General features: G+C 40.4%; 2 protein-coding genes across 3 annotated transcripts in view; one reads left to right on the top strand and one right to left on the bottom strand.

Annotated features, from left to right (window-relative positions):
* The window catches only part of SEC23A (SEC23 homolog A, COPII coat complex component), a 28345-nt gene extending 23660 nt beyond the window's left edge, over positions 1-4685 (bottom strand). The window contains exons 1-2 of the mRNA XM_064423901.1: positions 4550-4685; positions 873-1112 (exon numbers count right to left, since the gene is read on the bottom strand). Coding sequence (XP_064279971.1) covers positions 873-1093 — 221 coding nt within the window. The 5' untranslated portion in view covers positions 1094-1112; positions 4550-4685. The remainder of the gene's footprint in view (positions 1-872; positions 1113-4549) is intronic.
* Positions 4686-7672: 2987 nt separating this feature from the next.
* GEMIN2 (gem nuclear organelle associated protein 2) lies at positions 7673-15741 on the top strand. Of its 2 annotated transcripts, XM_064423903.1 has the most exons (10): positions 7673-7847; positions 8269-8353; positions 9541-9630; positions 11566-11625; positions 11769-11879; positions 12458-12502; positions 13204-13272; positions 14603-14713; positions 14923-14981; positions 15303-15741. In XM_064423903.1, the coding sequence occupies exons 1-10, from the start codon at positions 7726-7728 to the stop codon at positions 15340-15342; spliced, it is 792 nt and encodes a 263-aa protein (XP_064279973.1). In that variant the 5' UTR covers positions 7673-7725; the 3' UTR covers positions 15343-15741. The 2 variants fall into 2 exon arrangements, with proteins under 2 accessions (XP_064279973.1, XP_064279974.1); XM_064423904.1 differs by lacking the exon at positions 13204-13272.
* Positions 15742-16432: the final 691 nt, after the last annotated feature.

Below are 16432 nucleotides of genomic sequence, written 5' to 3'. Positions count from 1 at the left end.
AATAAAAGATAATACTTCTGAAAAAGTTTACTTCAACTAAGTATGACTCCCAGTATAACCAGCCACTGCGGCTGCTTAATACTGAAACACAATTTTACATCTGCTTTGAAGCTGTCTTTTCTCCCAAGCAGGGACAAGTCATTCATAACATTAAATTTGTTCTACATGTTCTCTGACATCATGTCTAATCTCTATCAATCAGGACCCTTCCCCTGCCCATCAAACTCCAACCTAGAAATCATTCTGCTTCTTTTCCATACTTCTATGACAAGAATGACATAAGAAACACTTCTCTGCTTGCAACCCAAACTTACCCATGACTAGTCCACAATCATTTGAGCTTGTGCCAACATTACCCTTAAGCTTAAACAGCTTTCTAGCCTCTTTCATACCTACTTCTGATGTTCTATATCCATCATCTGCTTTGGTTAACTAAAACAGATAACCTGCTTGGGTCCACAGATGAACTAATGCCAGTAATAAATGTAGTTTATTTCACATGGAAATTAAATTATATCAGGGTCCAACAGTTCAAAAGATACAGTATTGTAACTTTTTACCCAAGTCACTTTCTAGAGGCAAAATACTAAATCCCAAGATGTACAGCTGCAGAAAAGCAACATACCTAATCAATACTAAGTACATTGAAATGACTCATTAAATGAAAGCTATGTTTTCAGTAAATAAGTTACATATGCAAATCTATGTGCAGAACCTTCTAAGTCTCATAAGTCTAAATGATGTGAGGAGTAAATATAATGATGTGAGGAGTACTTGCACTTCCACACACCAGATCTTGCACACAGTTCAGCTAGCACTGCTCTCAAGATTCTCAGGCAAAGAACTGGAACAATAACATGCTTTAAGTTTACCATAAGGGATTCAGAACAGCTCGGCACGTGGTCCTGCTGCACAACACTGGCTCATACTGAATGGGAGGCAAGTCCGGCCGCTCTTTCAGGGGCGTGAAGAGGGCAGCCACCGGCACTACCATTCTTGTAGCTTCAAGACGACTCGAAGGCCAAACATTCCAGCTGAATCTAACTCCATCTCTGTCCTCATTCTGCTGGATAAATTCCAGGAAGGTTGTCATGGTCAACTTCTCTCTGACACTAAAATAAAAAGATACCTGTCAGCAGAATGTTGACATGCAAAGACTTTTAGCTACTAAATGCTGTATGCACGTAATAACAGTCACACATTCAAATACTGTAACTTACAGTCAATAAAACACTGAGTAGAGCTTCTTAAATCCTAAAAGCAATGCAGAGAATTCTAAGGGGAAAGAAAACACTGCTGTATAAAATTTTTTAAGAGTTTTAACCATATTTCTGGTATCTCATGATGCAGCCTACATGCAAAAAGGAATAACAACATGACATTCCACAAGAGTACATTCCCACAACAATGCTAGAAAGTAACTTTGTAAGAAATACAAGTGCCATATTCCAATATATTATGTACCAAGAAGCACTTTTCAACAATTCTTTGAATTCAAATTTACCATTTTGGCCATTGACTTAAGGCTTTCAAAATGTTCTGCTATGATTACTCAGAAGCTGGAGAACTGGGGAGCACAGACAATCTGAAAAGCTCAACAGGTACCTATGGATATCTGGTAAAGTCACCAAAGAGCACTCCCACCTCCAATCCCAAACTCTCTCAGCTACATACACACTGTTCCAGAGTATCTGCTGCATGCTACACAGCACCTTTTAGAGAACATATAGCACAGGCTTTTCCAGGAACTACGATATCTAAACTCACACTCCCTAATAATTAAGGATTTCCTGTAAAAGCCCACATGAACCACCTAAAGGGAAGCAGGTCCTAGGTCTCAATTTATACTGTAACAAGTTAATGAACAGCTATTATAAATGCTGGAACCCTCCTGAATTGGAATTTAAATCAGGAGTTCTCCCAAGCACACTGACATTCTTAGTTCTGACCTTACATACATTACAGCAGACTCACAGAAACTCTCAGTTTATCAAAACCTACTTCTATCTATCAAAATTATAAGGCCATCGCACCCTTAGTTTCTATGACAGCTAAAAACTTTTCAAGTTATTTTAAATAACAGCCTAAATTAACACTTTTATTCTAATTGTAACTTTTAAGAAAACAGATTAATACAATACATAAAGCAAAGGGAAGTGCTGCATTTCACAGTTAATATCCTTAAGAAATAATCAAGTGCCAATATTTTAATGGGCACGTCTTAGTGATATTGGGAGCAATTCTGCTCCTATCTAAACACATCATGGCAATTACAACACAGGGAGCATGAGGGACTTTGTGCATAAGAGCATTTCCACCACTGCTTTTCCTCAAATTTCTGCAAAGCAGGGGAACAAAACTGAGCAAAAGACAGAGTATCTGGAAGTTGTAATTACTACAGAAAAATCAGAGACAGAAATTAACTCAGCTAAGAGAGGAAAGAACAGCCTGGCATTTGAAGAGGACATATAATTTAAGAAATTTCTCTCCTAATAAATCAAAATCCATCCACGTTCTGTAAAAAAGTTGAAAAATGGGGTATTACTACAAGAATCTGCACAATGCAACTATCTCCACTATAACCACAAATTGAATAATCTCTCCATTTAAAAATTATTTCCTGAGAAGACAGAGAAAATTGCAACTGAAGGCTATTTCAGCCATTCACTGGCTGCAACTAGAGACTCACAAAATCCAGCTCCAAATACTGCAACGTGTCACACTTTCTGTCCTGGACTTCAAAGAGTTTTCTCCTCATTTTGCTCTAGCTGTGTTTGAAATGGCTGTACATGGATATTACTTTTACCACCCAGTTATTGCTCCTTAAAGGGCAATGTACAAACACCAGTGTGCAATGACTAATCACATGCACATAGATACAAAAAAAACTTGTTGGATTTACTGAGTTACATACTCTTATTTCTATGAAGTATGGAATTCCTATTCAGAAGGCAAAAGCAGCTAATAAGTTCTCCTCCACCTTTTCTTCTATCCTTTTCTTCCTGTTCAAGAGCCAAAAATGCTTATCTATTTCATCATTCATCAAATATGGAACTCTTGGTCTGACAAGTTACATTCAGTGCCATTGTTACAGATATGCAGACACATTTTCTGCGATAGGTGCACAGATGTATTGCATTATACAAGAACAGCAAACCCTCCTGGCCTACAGGCTACACACCAAATTTCGGACACCTAAATGCCAAAAAATACACACTGCCCTCCCCAGAAAACTTCAGAGAAGGGATTTTCAGAACAACTGAACAGCAACAGCTCCCACTTTGTAGCGTCACTGCTTTACCTTTGCTGCAGATTAGGATATCCAGAAAAAAACAGAAGCCCTTTCTGGTTTGCCTCCTCCCTCGCACTGCTATGACTGAATGTACCTCGCAACTCTACACCATGACAATCTCAACTGTGTGTCACAAAAGAAGCCACATTTGAACTGCATTGAGAGTCACAGGTTGAATATCAGCGTCTTTAAATGTTTACACACCACAGATAAATATGTTCCAATATAAAATATCCCCAAAATAATATCCACTAATCCCTGCACACACATACAAAATCAAAACATTTTTCTCTACAGCACTGTAAGAGTTCCAGCATAGATAGATCAAAGTCCCTCATAGCACTCTGTATTTAACTACCACTAAATGAGTACAGTTCACTGCACACTTTTCTTACAACACACCTATTCTCTCAGTTTATTAGGCACTAACAACCTGGTAAAAGAGATTAATAATAAACCCTTAATTAATTTTTTATGCTCAAATTACATACCAGACACAAATACATTTCAGTTCCAAGAAGGAACAAAAATCAATGAGCAGAATGGTTTAAATAGTTATCTAAAGCAAATTGCTGACATTTTCATCACTCAAACGCAGTCATCCTCCAAATCTGCTCCCCCAGACCTCTCACTGAAAACTTTTTTTTTAAACAACCACGGTATGTGATAGCCCACCTAAATTATAAAAAAACAATATATAATCAAATGCAGCAGGGCCTGTATTTCTTGTAGTTTTAGCTACGCTGGAAGGCACCCTCGTCAGCGGCACGGCTACGTCCTCGTAGCTACAGCGGAGCTCCGGGACAGGGCACACAGGCGCTGCCGGAGAGTGCCGCCCTTTAGCCCCGGCCGTGGAAGGCCGTGCCCCGCCGGCCCCACCGAGCGCCGGCAGCCGCGGCCGAGCTGGGGGCTGCTGGGGCCGCTCGCCCAGCCCGGCCCGGCGGGCGCTCCCCGCCGCACGGGAGGCCGCGGGCAGTGCCGATCAGCGGCCGGCGGTAGCCCCGGACCCTCAGGCCGCCGGGCGCCCCGAGAGCAGTTTCGGGCAGCCGGAGATCCCCCGCTGCCACGGAGGGGACGCGGGGAGCTCCCGCCACGCTCGCTCCAGGTCCGGCAGCCGTGCGGGGCCCCGCGGCCCGCGGTGCCCCCCGTGCCTCCCAGGGCAGGGAGAGGGACTGCCGCCTCTGCTCCCCGCCAGCTCCGCCGGCTCGGGCTCCCCGCGCCCTGCGCTGCCCCCTCAGCGCTGCCGTGCCCGCTCACCCGCGTCCCGGCCGCCGCCGCCGCCGCTCCGGCTGTGCTCGCTCTCCGCGCCCGCCCGCTCGCAGCCGCCCCGGCGCTGCCGACGCATCAACATGGCTGATGGGAGAGTCCGCGCCACGTCAAGGGGCAGAGAGCGGGGGCGGGCTGAGCTCCGCCGCTCCCCCGCCCCCGGGCAGCCCGCCGGCCTGCCCGGCCTGCCCGGCCGCCGCAGCGGGGCTGCCCTCAGCCGTCCCGGCCTCAGCCGTACCACAGCTGCGGCTGTCGCTTCGCCGCCGTGACAGCCCTGCTCGCGGCCGTGTGTGCTCGCTGCTCTGTTCGGCGTTCTTCTGAAGGTCGGTCGTCTGCATCTCGAACCCAAATCCATTCAGGAAAAAAGGCATCCCGAGCACCGGGGGCAGTTTTGCCGTCTCGGCTCCGCCGTGCTGCGCCTGTGCCCGCGGTAGCGGGGCTGCCTGCGGCCCGGCGGTGGCTGCGCTGCTCTGCTGCTCTGGCCGGCACGGAATTCCCCGGAGCGGAACAGCCGCGCTTCCCGCAGTCCTTGAGCTCACCCTGCTTGTTCCCATCTTCCACCGTGTGTACTTACGGCACCTTGTGTACTTATGGTTGTTAGTGCCAGTCTGGAAGATTGCTTACATGTTTCTTCTGAGTGCCTAGGGGGAAAAAAAAAATTGAAATTATATTCCTGGGGGTTTTAGCCTGAAACAATCCTTTATCTTGTTAGTGTGGTCAGCTTTTTATCCCCACACTCAAGTTACAGGGACTGTTCAGTTTCAGGAATTGTTTTTAACAGGCCTGTCATGAAAGGCCAGAACAGTAACCTCTGTCTTTCCTGAGATGTCTTAGTGCAATTAATCCACACATGGAAGAGGACTGAGAAACATTCTGCTGACTGACTGCCATATCCTCCCTCCTTCATTGCAACTCGGAAAACATTCTGGGACCACCAAGCAAATACAAATTACTAGAACAACCTTATCCTCTTTTCTTATATGTCAAATGTAATTATGATAGAATTTCTTAGCCATTACTATCTCCAGTAAGGCTACGGATACCAATCCTCTTCAGACTAAAAACATGAACAGTTAAGCAACAGCAGAATTTACACAGGAGGGATTTTAAATTTTCTTGTTCACAAATCTCATTGCCATTTGTGGGAGTATTAACCAAGAGCTTGCCAATGACATGAACCATCCTCATCTGAACTCAAAAGAAAAAAAGGAAAAAAAGACCAACCCCCAAACGGCACAATACATCGAACTTCAAACAGATGCACAGAAAGTGACTCAGTGTAGTAATTTCAAAAGCATTCAAATACCTTGTGAAACATTTTCAGAAAATTACCTAAAAAACAGGCAAGTCCTGAAGTCTAAACTGCAGGATGAACTCTGAAAATAGGAGAAAAAGAGGCAGCTGACGTTTAAAGATACTCAAAGGGCAAGAAGGGAAAACAGCAAAGTATACTACTCTGAAAGTTCAGTACAACTAAAATATATTCAGTATTTTTAGTTAATCTTCAGCACAATTAAATTTCATTCCAAAATAACTCAATCCAATGCTCTAAACTTAAAGAAAAGTCATGCAGCTGTTATGATGGTGCAAACCACAGAGAAAATCAAGGGGAAAGAAAAGAAATAGAAAACAGATATAAACTCATTTGCTCATTATAGGAAAATATTTTGTTAGGTCCCCATATTCATATCTAGAATGTAGATTTGAGAGCATTTTAATTTTTCCTAACGCAGAATTCATGTTACTTTGTTTTAGTTTGGTTTAGTTTTTTAGCCAATGGGACATGTCCATTAATGCAGCTCACCCTTTCTTGGGAAAAGTACTCTTCCTTAATGCCTAAGCAGTTGAGAAGAAATATATACATTTCCAGTTTCATTTTCCTCTTTCTCCACTGAGTCATATTTGCTAGCCATTGCATCAGCATTGTTGATAAGACATGTTAGGAATAATTTTATTACGTGTGAAAGACTATCTGCAATAATTAAAAATATGTTGCTTTGCTTAACAAGTATCAATAGTAAGTTCCAGAAAAAGTAATCTAAAGACAGAAAGTATATTTAAAGTGTATTTATATCTGTGGATTCTCTTTCTGTTCATAGTTCTGGACTTTACAACGAACAGGAAAAATAAGTTCTGAATATTACTAAAGTATTAGAAAAGAACTTTATATAGCTGGACTCACCAAAGTTTTTGTCTTGATCATCAGTCAACCTTCCCAGAATTATCAGTGTAGGCTTAAGTAGACAGGTTTTATTTCTCGTGCGACTGCAATTGTTGCATACTCAACTAGGACATTAGATCCGGGTTCAGAAAAAAAAAACCTCCCTGGTACACGTAGGTGCTTTTGGAAACACCTTAAAACAAACAAAAGCCATTGGAGAGGAGGAGTTAAGGTAGATGTTTATTTAGAAGTACTGAAATACAGACTTGCAGGGAATTTTTTAAAAATTTTGATTTTTTTTTTTAACTTACATCAGAAGTATCTAAAACTACTCTGAAATATGAGATCTAAATAGACTTTGCATGCAGAACTATATACTGATGGACATTTTGTATAACAGGAATTTCATAATACACTATGTAAATGATTACAACATCATCCTTCTGCTCCTTATTTCACCTGGGAAACAATGCCCCCTTGTGCAATCGCTGCCTTGCTCTCTGCCATGCGGATGCTCCCACATTATAGTCTTCAGAAAAACTGACACAGCAACAACTCAGCATTGACCCTTCCAGAATGGGAACTCTGTGTAAATTTATAATCAACTTCTAAGTGACTTTGACCACAGACCTCAAAGCATTTCAAAAAAAGGACAAATATTGTGAATTCTAGGTGTTCACAGGTAAACTAAGAGCGTACTAATGGGTGAGCTTTAAAGAACCTCTGACAAAAACTTCAGTGTATTAGAATAATGGCACAGGGCCTAATGAAAGAAGTTGTTAATGGTTTACACCTGTCCATCACAAAAGCAGGCCTAGTTTGAGGGGGGTGAAGTGGCAGACCCTTTCTGCCGCTGCTCTTTGCTGTGTTTCCTTTATTCCCACTCCGGTGGTTTCAGGGTAACCGAGCAGACCGCCCCCCGCGCGGGGCCGGGGCTCGCGCCCGCCGCTCTCGCGAGAGCAGCGGCAGGCGGGCGGGCGGGCCATGGAGCCGGGCCGGCGCGGCCATGGAGCCGGGCCTGGAGGAGCTGATGCCGCGGCTGCTGCCCGTGGACGACTGTGACCTGGCCGAGGACTTCGATCCCACCGTGCCTCCCAGGACGCCGCAGGAGTATCTGAGGCGCGTCCAGTGAGTGGCGGGGCGGACGGGCCGGGCTCGCGGCAGCCGGCGCTGCCCGGGCCGCGGTGGGTGCTGCCCTTCACACCTGCGGGACGGGCGGGTACCGCTCTCTTCCCTCTCGTGACCGGCGACACGGCTCGAGGAAACGACACGGAGCCGTGTCAAGGGAGGTTTAGGCTGGATATCAGGAAAAGGTTCTTCACCCACAGGTGGCTGGGCGCTGGAACAGGCTGCCCAGGGCAGCGGTCACAGAACCAGGCGTGACAGAGCTCGAGAAACACTTGGACATTCTGGGCTGTCCTGTGCGAGGAGTTGGACTCAATGATCTTCACTGGTCCCTCCATGGTTTTATGAGTATTTCAGACATACGGTATATATCGACCTGTTACAGGAAAGAAAAAAATGCAGCCCACTTGATTCTGTTTTGTAGGATTGAAGCAGCTCGATGTCCTGACGTGGTCGTGGCACAAATAGATCCCAGAAAATTGAAGAAGAAGCCGACAGTAAACATTTCAGTAAGTTTGAGAGCTTTTACACGTTTTGAGACCAAAAAAAAAGGGGGGGAAGATGTTACTATAATGATGTTTGTATTAATTTGGGGAGTCATTGGCATAATTTAGTAGCATTGCTAGATTCGAAAAGCATCTACAGAATTAAATATCTGTGTGTGAAGAAACCCCTACTCAACTGCTGGGTAACACTAGTTTTTAGTTTGAAAGACTGCTTTTAGTCAGTTTGATTAAATTGATAATCCCCATACTATTTGATATGCAGCAGACTATTTTACTGTCTGAGGAAATCCAGTGTTGCATTAAATCTTACAATTATTTAATCATAAAACCCGCATAAATTTTAGAAGAAAAACATATCCATACCTGTCTTTGGGTTTAAGACTATATCTAACATAAGGGTAGTAAGTGCAGCTAAGCTTTCCTAAAGATAGATGAAATTCTAGCACCACTTCTTTCCTTTTGGAAAGAATCTGTTATTGGAACTTCTCCTTACTGTTGAAGCAGATTTTTCTGTTGTTGCATTGCCCTGCCAGCTTGGTTTTTAATCTACTTTCAAATAGTTTGCCTTTTTCCAATGACAGTGATGTAATCTGAGATTTCACTACTAGATTTCTCAAAGAAAGTTTCTAATATTGATATGACTTTATAACTTGTAGCCATTCTCTTCATGTGTCTCATCTGTAGTGACATCCTTAAACACTTGTAGGAAGATTTTGTTTAATAACCCTTTCATGCTAATCTTTAAAGTGGTTATATCTACTTAACTATCAAACGTACTTTTCTAGATGGTTTTGTGGTCTTCTGTCTTCCTCAGCCTACTGTCTTGACAGGTAGAATGCCTAAGATTGATAGTATCTGTCCCAGATAAGGAAACAGCATCCTGCTTTTTATGAGCAGGAAGATTAAAGCAGAACAATTGCTGAAAGGGAGACCTTAAGTAATTCTCTGACAATGTACTTTGAACACTTAGTTTTCCTTCTTATGTACATATGGAAAGAGTTAAACAAAAAAATTTTTTCTGAACCAAAATCTTAATTCAGCCTTGGATATGGTCATGAATTTAGCTTTCTTACATGAAGATTTCAAGGATATTATTTACCTGACAGTAAACATTTACTGATTCTGTTGTTCTTAAGGTTTGTTCTTATAAAGCTCTCTTTACATTATAATTATTGCCAGTGTTTTCTCAGATTTCTGGATGTCAGCCTGCTCCTGAAGGATACTCTCCGACGCTCAAGTGGCAGCAGCAGCAAGTGGCCAATTTCTCAGCTGTTCGTCAGGTACAAGATGGTCTGTGAGGGGTCTTGCACAGTCTGGATAGAACATATCTATGCTTTACAGGGGATAACTTTATATCTACCATAGAAGTGTTGTGATTTTTTGTAGAAGGATAGATGTTTATTGGTATGGGTTTTAAGTTCTTGAAAGCTAGTTGAGCATATACGGTGTGGCTTTTAAACCTCTGATAAAACTCTTGAGAGTCACGTTTAAGAAATTCTCCTTCAACAAAAATATGTCCATATTTAGATTAAACTATATTATGTAGTTGAGAAAGGACAAAAAGCCCAATGATGTTATGCAGTTACATTAAAACACAGTGCTAGCAAGAACTCAACGTGAACTAAGAACCAAGTGGATTCTAACCCATCAGGAGATTCATAAATTCCATTCATACAGTCCATTTAGGAACCTGTAGACAGAGGTGGCAGCCCATTATGAGGAAACATGCTGATTTGGTAAAATGTATTTGTAAGGTTATAGAGTTAGCACAGACTTTAATCTTTCCTGATACATTTGCACCCTGCTTGAAGTAACACAAGAAGAACAGAAAATTAAGCAGTCTCAAAGGGTAAAGGTTCTAAGTTCAGCTAAGCTTTACTAAAGTTTTAAACTGAAGGATGGTCGATTTAGATTAGATATAAGGAAGAATTTTTTTACAATGAGGGTGGTGAAACACCAGCACAGGTTGCCCAGAGAAGGATGCCCCATCCCTTAAAACACTGAAGGTCAGATTGGATGGGGTTCTGAGCCTGATCTAGTTAAAGAGATGTCCCTGCCCATGGAAGAGGGTTTGACTAGGTGGCCTGTGAAGGTCCCTTCCAACCCAAATCTATGATTCTTCTATTCTCTATGCACAGTTCAAACAGGTTAAATGGAAAATATAATAAAAATGTAGGTAGAGGTCATTTGTGACTCCAGTGCTGCAGACAGCATGTTCACAGTGCATGATGCTGCATTGTAGGGGTACCTCAAGTACTGAGGTGTGACCAGCTAGGAGCTGCTCTAGCACTGAACTCTGTGTGAGCTCATGTACCATGTTTTTTTCAGGGAGGAAAATTTAGTGAAGGAGGATACTACTGCATCTACATTGTAAACAGTAACTGAGCTGTTTCTGCAAGGGATCACATTGCATCCTGTTTATTAGGCATAGTCTGAGGTTATAGCAGAACTATGGAGACTGACGTCTAAAGCCTTATTCACTGAATAGGTATTTCTTTTATGCTCAAATCAATTGTCTTATCTGTGCCAGAATTAACACTGTGAAATATGAGACTATCCTAAAAAGTATTTAAAACAAAAAAAAAAGCATCAGAATTCACTTGTTCAGCCACTGCATCAGTTGCTGTAACTTTGAGCATTTTTAGTGGTCGTTTATACAGCTACAGGAGCAACCAGAGTGGGAGACAAATTCCTTCTGCTGCAGAACATTTACAGCTCTCTACAAGTAACTGTTAAGCAGGCCAGTTTGTCTAGACAGGATTCCTGCCAGGTGGAAGAAACGTGCTAAGAAAGCACTTGTCTTCTTTCATACAATTCTGTAGACTTCTGATACAGATACAGACCACTGTTGGAAACAGGATATTGGCTTTATGTGTGCTTTTGGATTAAATCAAAGTAGGCTTTTTCTTAAGACAGCTTTAACAGTCTTCTAGACTTGTTAGAACATACTACCTCAGCTTAACCTTATGTAATAGACTTCAAAATGCCTTCAGCTTTTAACATTACTTCCAAAATCCCAGCATGAGATTCTTAATTAAATTTCTGCTAAGAGGCATGGAAATTATTTAGTCAGTTGTGCTGGCTATATATCAACTGATTTATAGAAAGTCATAAAATATACTTTTCATACATTTTAAGAATAATGAAGATCCCTTGTGGCAAGGATAAAACATCTGCAGAGTTAACTGGGATTTGCCTTTGTTTTAATTACTCAGAGCCTGAACAAGCACAGGAATCACTGGCGGTCACAACATTTGGACAGCAATGTTACTATGGTGAGTAGAATTTGTAACAGTGCTCTGTGGTTTGTTTTCCCAGTTATTGAATCCACAGTTAATCTTGCTTTATACTTGCACTTTTCTCCAGTGTCTTCAAGACACAATATTACACAGTTTTCATTTATTTTTATTTACTTCAGCCAAAATCAGAGGATGAAGAAGGATGGAAGAAGTTCTGCCTTGGGGAAAGAGTATACTCAGAAATGGATGCACTATCTGATAATGAAGATTTCGGAATTGATTACTTGAAGGTGAGTATAGGACTTCTAGTTAGTTTTCAGCATCTATTTTCTAGACTAACTGCCAGAAACAATCCTACTGTTTATTACCACTTTGTGCCAAATAGAAAGTAGGCTCTTGTGAGCCCAGAAAGTCCCAGTGTAGATTCTTTTTATGCAGAAACCAAGTGAAACAGGAATTAAGTCCATGTCTCCTGTCAAAATTTGAAGAGTTCCTTCATCTCTTATCAGCTAAAGTCATTATTTTGTTCTCACTGAACAGAATGGAAGCTTTCTTCATAGTCTGCTTTAGTGTTTTGTTGCATAGTGATATGTGATTAGCCTCCTCATATGTGATACCCTACAATCATGTTCTTCACTACATCACTTAGAAAAACCAAAACTTTAACAAGTAACAATAGAAGCAGGGTGCTCTGATACTGAACCTTCAACTTTCTTGAAGATACTTTTTAAATAAATTTTAAAGCTTAGAACAGACTTTTAAATCACTACAAGTGTCTGAACATCAAATTAAAATCTTAGTATGATCTAAATTAGAACAAAGATATTTGTGATAATGTTTACATTTTCCAACTTGTTTTTTTTTTCAGGTGGGCTTTCCCCCTTTGCTAAGTATTGTAAGCAGGATGAATCAGGTAAGCCTACCTCTTAGAATCATATAGTGACATTGCCTAAATCATTATTTCTCAAGTTCTGTTGCAGAAGGCTTACCTATTTTTCTTTGCATGGAAAGTTGTTCATTACAAATTCTATTAACTATACACTCAGAAGGAAAATACGTATTTGTATCTCACATTCAGCTACAAATAACTTTACAAGCAAAGATTTTTCATTTCAAGACTAGTTCTGAAAGTATTTTGTTATTGTAGTTTCTCTATAGCACATTTAATGTTTGAATTTTTGCTGAATACCCCAATAGGTGCTTTACAATGTTTCTAAATTTCTCATTTAGTGTTTTAAGTGCAGTCCTTCCATTTGATTGTGAACTTCTATGTACATTGCAAGGCTAGAAAAATCACTGTTATCTTTCCTACTTTTCCCACTTGCCATCATTATACAGAACCAACCAACCAACCAATCAGTGTGATGGTTCTTTCCTAATCTGTAGCTACTTATCCAAAACTTTTCATTAACACAGACAATTAATTCATTTAATACAAAGTTCTTTCCAAAATGTGGTACTTTAACACTTACTTTACCCTTACATGTAACTTCAAACTGAAATAAATACTGTGGAGTAGAAATAGTTTTTATATAATAAAATCCTTCAGGGAGAAGAGCAGCAAAAGAAAACACTGCAGATACAATATTGTCTCTTTCTGTTCCTCTTTTGAAGGCAACAGTAACCAGTGTCTTAGAATACCTGATAAGCTGGTTTGGAGAGAAAAAATTTACTCCAGAACTGGTAATTTTTAATTTATTCTAACTACTTGCACATTAATACATTAAGCAAATAATAAATTGTTTTCTATTAAATTATTTTAATTTTCTAAATAGTTTTCTAGATGGTTGTATCATATTGTTACCTTCAAAACTTTCTGGATTAGATACTAAAATGAGTATTCGCATTTGTTTTTGGCAGGCTGAAATTATAACACTTAACAGACACAGACATAAGAAGTACTACCCCAACTCCCTTTGTATCACTCCTTTTGTATCACTTGCCCCACTAACTTCAGCCACAAGGCTTGCTGAGTATCAGGGTTTAGGAGAGGAGAGATCACAGCAGCTTTGGTTCTGTCAGGGTGCTGCACATTATTTACCAATACCTCCAGTTTAATTTGGAGGCACATTACAGTGTGCTGGCAGAGACACATTTAATCTTTCCACATGAAGCACAGAGCAGAAAGCTTAGCTGCATTCATGTGGTGACAAATCAAACCTGCTAAGAACTCCTGATTGACAGGCTACATTGGCATGGAGTTTGGCCACAACTAGATTGATCAGCTGTGTAAGAGCACCTTATCTACAGAAGACCTTGGTGGATGCTTCTCATCTCCTTCAGTAGCACAAAGCAAAAGGCATGATGCTTATCATAGTTTCACTGGTTTTTTTCAGTCACTTAAAGACCTTTCATGTTCTGTCCTTTCCTGTAGAAGACTGTTCTCTTTTTAACCAGTACAGATGTTGCAGAGAATGTGCACAATGACTTTTAGGTTAGGTCCCAGAATGAAGGCCACTAGACACTGTGATTAAATTATTAAGTTAGACTGGTACCAAAAATTAGGTTTGTAAGAATGCAGTAGCATTCAGAGATAGCAGAGGTAGCATTTCAGAAAAACTCTAAAAAAAGGACATATTTTCACAGTGGTGCAAATCTTAAAGCAGATCTAAACACTAATTCCATAAAGATCTGAGTTCATGCATTCAGTCTTCAGGAATGTTTTTTCACAGATTGTGAAGTTAAACATTAATAGCCAAGTAATAATGTTTAGATATCACTAAAATAATCCTTCCTTCAGACTATAATAGCATCAGTTGTAATAATTTATATCTTGGCCAGCATTCAAAAAAATGCCAGGAAACTCAGTAGTGCTCACAAGAATCTTATCTAGAGACACAGAACTCTACCATGGAGTGTCTAATGTGGTTTTGAAAATTTAATTATTGCATATTGCACTTGAATGCAGTTTTGTTTTGAGTCCTACACTTCAGTCCTGCTCTATATAACACAAATTGCTTGAATCTTCAAGGAAATGCTCAGAATTAAAACTTTGTTATTTGAACCTTCACAGGGTAGATGGCTTTATGCACTTTTGGCATGCCTTGAAAAACCTTTGCTACCTGAAGCTCACTCCCTTATTCGACAGCTGGCAAGACGATGTTCAGAAGTCAGGGCACTGGAGGTAAGATTTAATATAACTGTGCACAGGGCTTGGTGAATTGAGCAGGTAAGGAGAATCATTTTTCAGAAGTCCTAATAATTAATTTTTCATGTCTCAAGTTTGCTTGAGAATGAAGGGAAGGCTACAAATACACATCACTTGGCTTGTAACAGCTTCTCTATTTGACACAGGTAACAAAAGAATTGCTGTAATATTTCTCTCTTTTCCAGGAGAACAAGAATGAAGAACAAATATCAGCTCTGAACTTGATAATCTGCTTAGTTAGTAGGTAATGCAACTTATACACCTTAACCAGTAATGTAAGTCCAGCATAAATGTGTGATTATTTGTACTAACCTAAATCCTTTTAGAAGTGAAAGTCAATAAAAATACCCTGGGCCAATGCAGCAAATATACTTAGCTGAAAGGATTTGAGATATACCTAAGAGTAAAGTATGCTTATTCCTGTCTTCAGATGAGCCCCCTGAACCATGAAACCATAGTTATGACAGAAACACTAAAAGATGAGCTAGAAAGCATGGGTTGGACAACTTGAAGTAAGGAACATGTTGCATTGAAGGTTTCTTACCATATTCCACTTCCTTCCTAGGTACTTTGATCAACGTGACCTGGCTGACGAGCCTTCCTAGGCTGTTTTGAGAACATCCAGTATTTTGCATTGCCACAGTACAAACAGCATTATCAGAGTTAACAGCAAGACACTGCACTGTTCAGACCTGAAGACTACACAATCCCTTCAGAACACCCTCACACAAATGCATTTGGGACAGCTGTGAATAACTTCAGCTGAGTTGTCAGTGTCTCCAATACCATCATCACCATCATTGTAAAGTGGTAACTGAAGTGTCCAGCATCACCTCTCAAGCTCCTGTCTTTGTAAACTACTCCTTGGTTAGAAATTTCTACAATCTGAGTAATCTATGGACACTGCTATGAGGTGAAGTCTGAGGTTACACTGCAAATTATTATTCTTTTTCTAACAGACTTACTGAGGTATTTTTTAATAAAACTAAAGGATTTTAAAAGACTATTCTTAAACATTGTGGGTTTTCTTACTCTATATTATTTAACGGCAGCCTTCCTATAAAAATCTAGAGTTAGGGCTGAATGTGTTTTTCCAAGTTTTGGTGCCTCAACTCTAGCACTGCTTAGCAGTTCATCTATAGCCAGCATGTTACTGAAACAACTGTTTCAGTAAAACATAAATATTACTACTTTTTGAGTAGTACATTACAGAAGTAAACCATAGCTAGCAATTAAAAACAATTACATTGAGCTTATGCACAGCAAGATAGAATAAATTTCCTTCTTTGGCCAGTATAGACGACCTTAGGCATAAAATCATTCTGACACAAGGAACAGTTGCTAATTTTAGGGATGCACTATGTAAAATAAGTTTTCTTCTACTGCCCCAAACTACAATCCTACAAAGGTCTCCACCTAATATCTTTAATGATGTGTAAGCTGTTAGGTCACATGTTAGCAGGCTCAATCAAAGAAATACATAAGCAATCACTGCCTCCCAGTTCAGAGTGAGTGGGGAAAGGTAGCAGTTGGGCATTCAACAACAGGCATTTGCTTCTTATTCAAATTTAGTCTTGGTCAGGATTTTTCTCTGTTCTCAAACTGTCTCTGGTCTTCCAGGATCTTTTGGAAATTGAAATGTTTTGCTGAATATGTAGAGTACACGGTTTTTACCATGTATAAATTATTACTTTA

The sequence above is a fragment of the Passer domesticus genome, chromosome 6, assembly GCF_036417665.1.
Source record: "Passer domesticus isolate bPasDom1 chromosome 6, bPasDom1.hap1, whole genome shotgun sequence".
Lineage (NCBI taxonomy): Eukaryota > Metazoa > Chordata > Aves > Passeriformes > Passeridae > Passer > Passer domesticus.
Note: the sequence above shows the minus strand (reverse complement) of the source record. Positions and strands in the feature narration are given on the sequence as shown.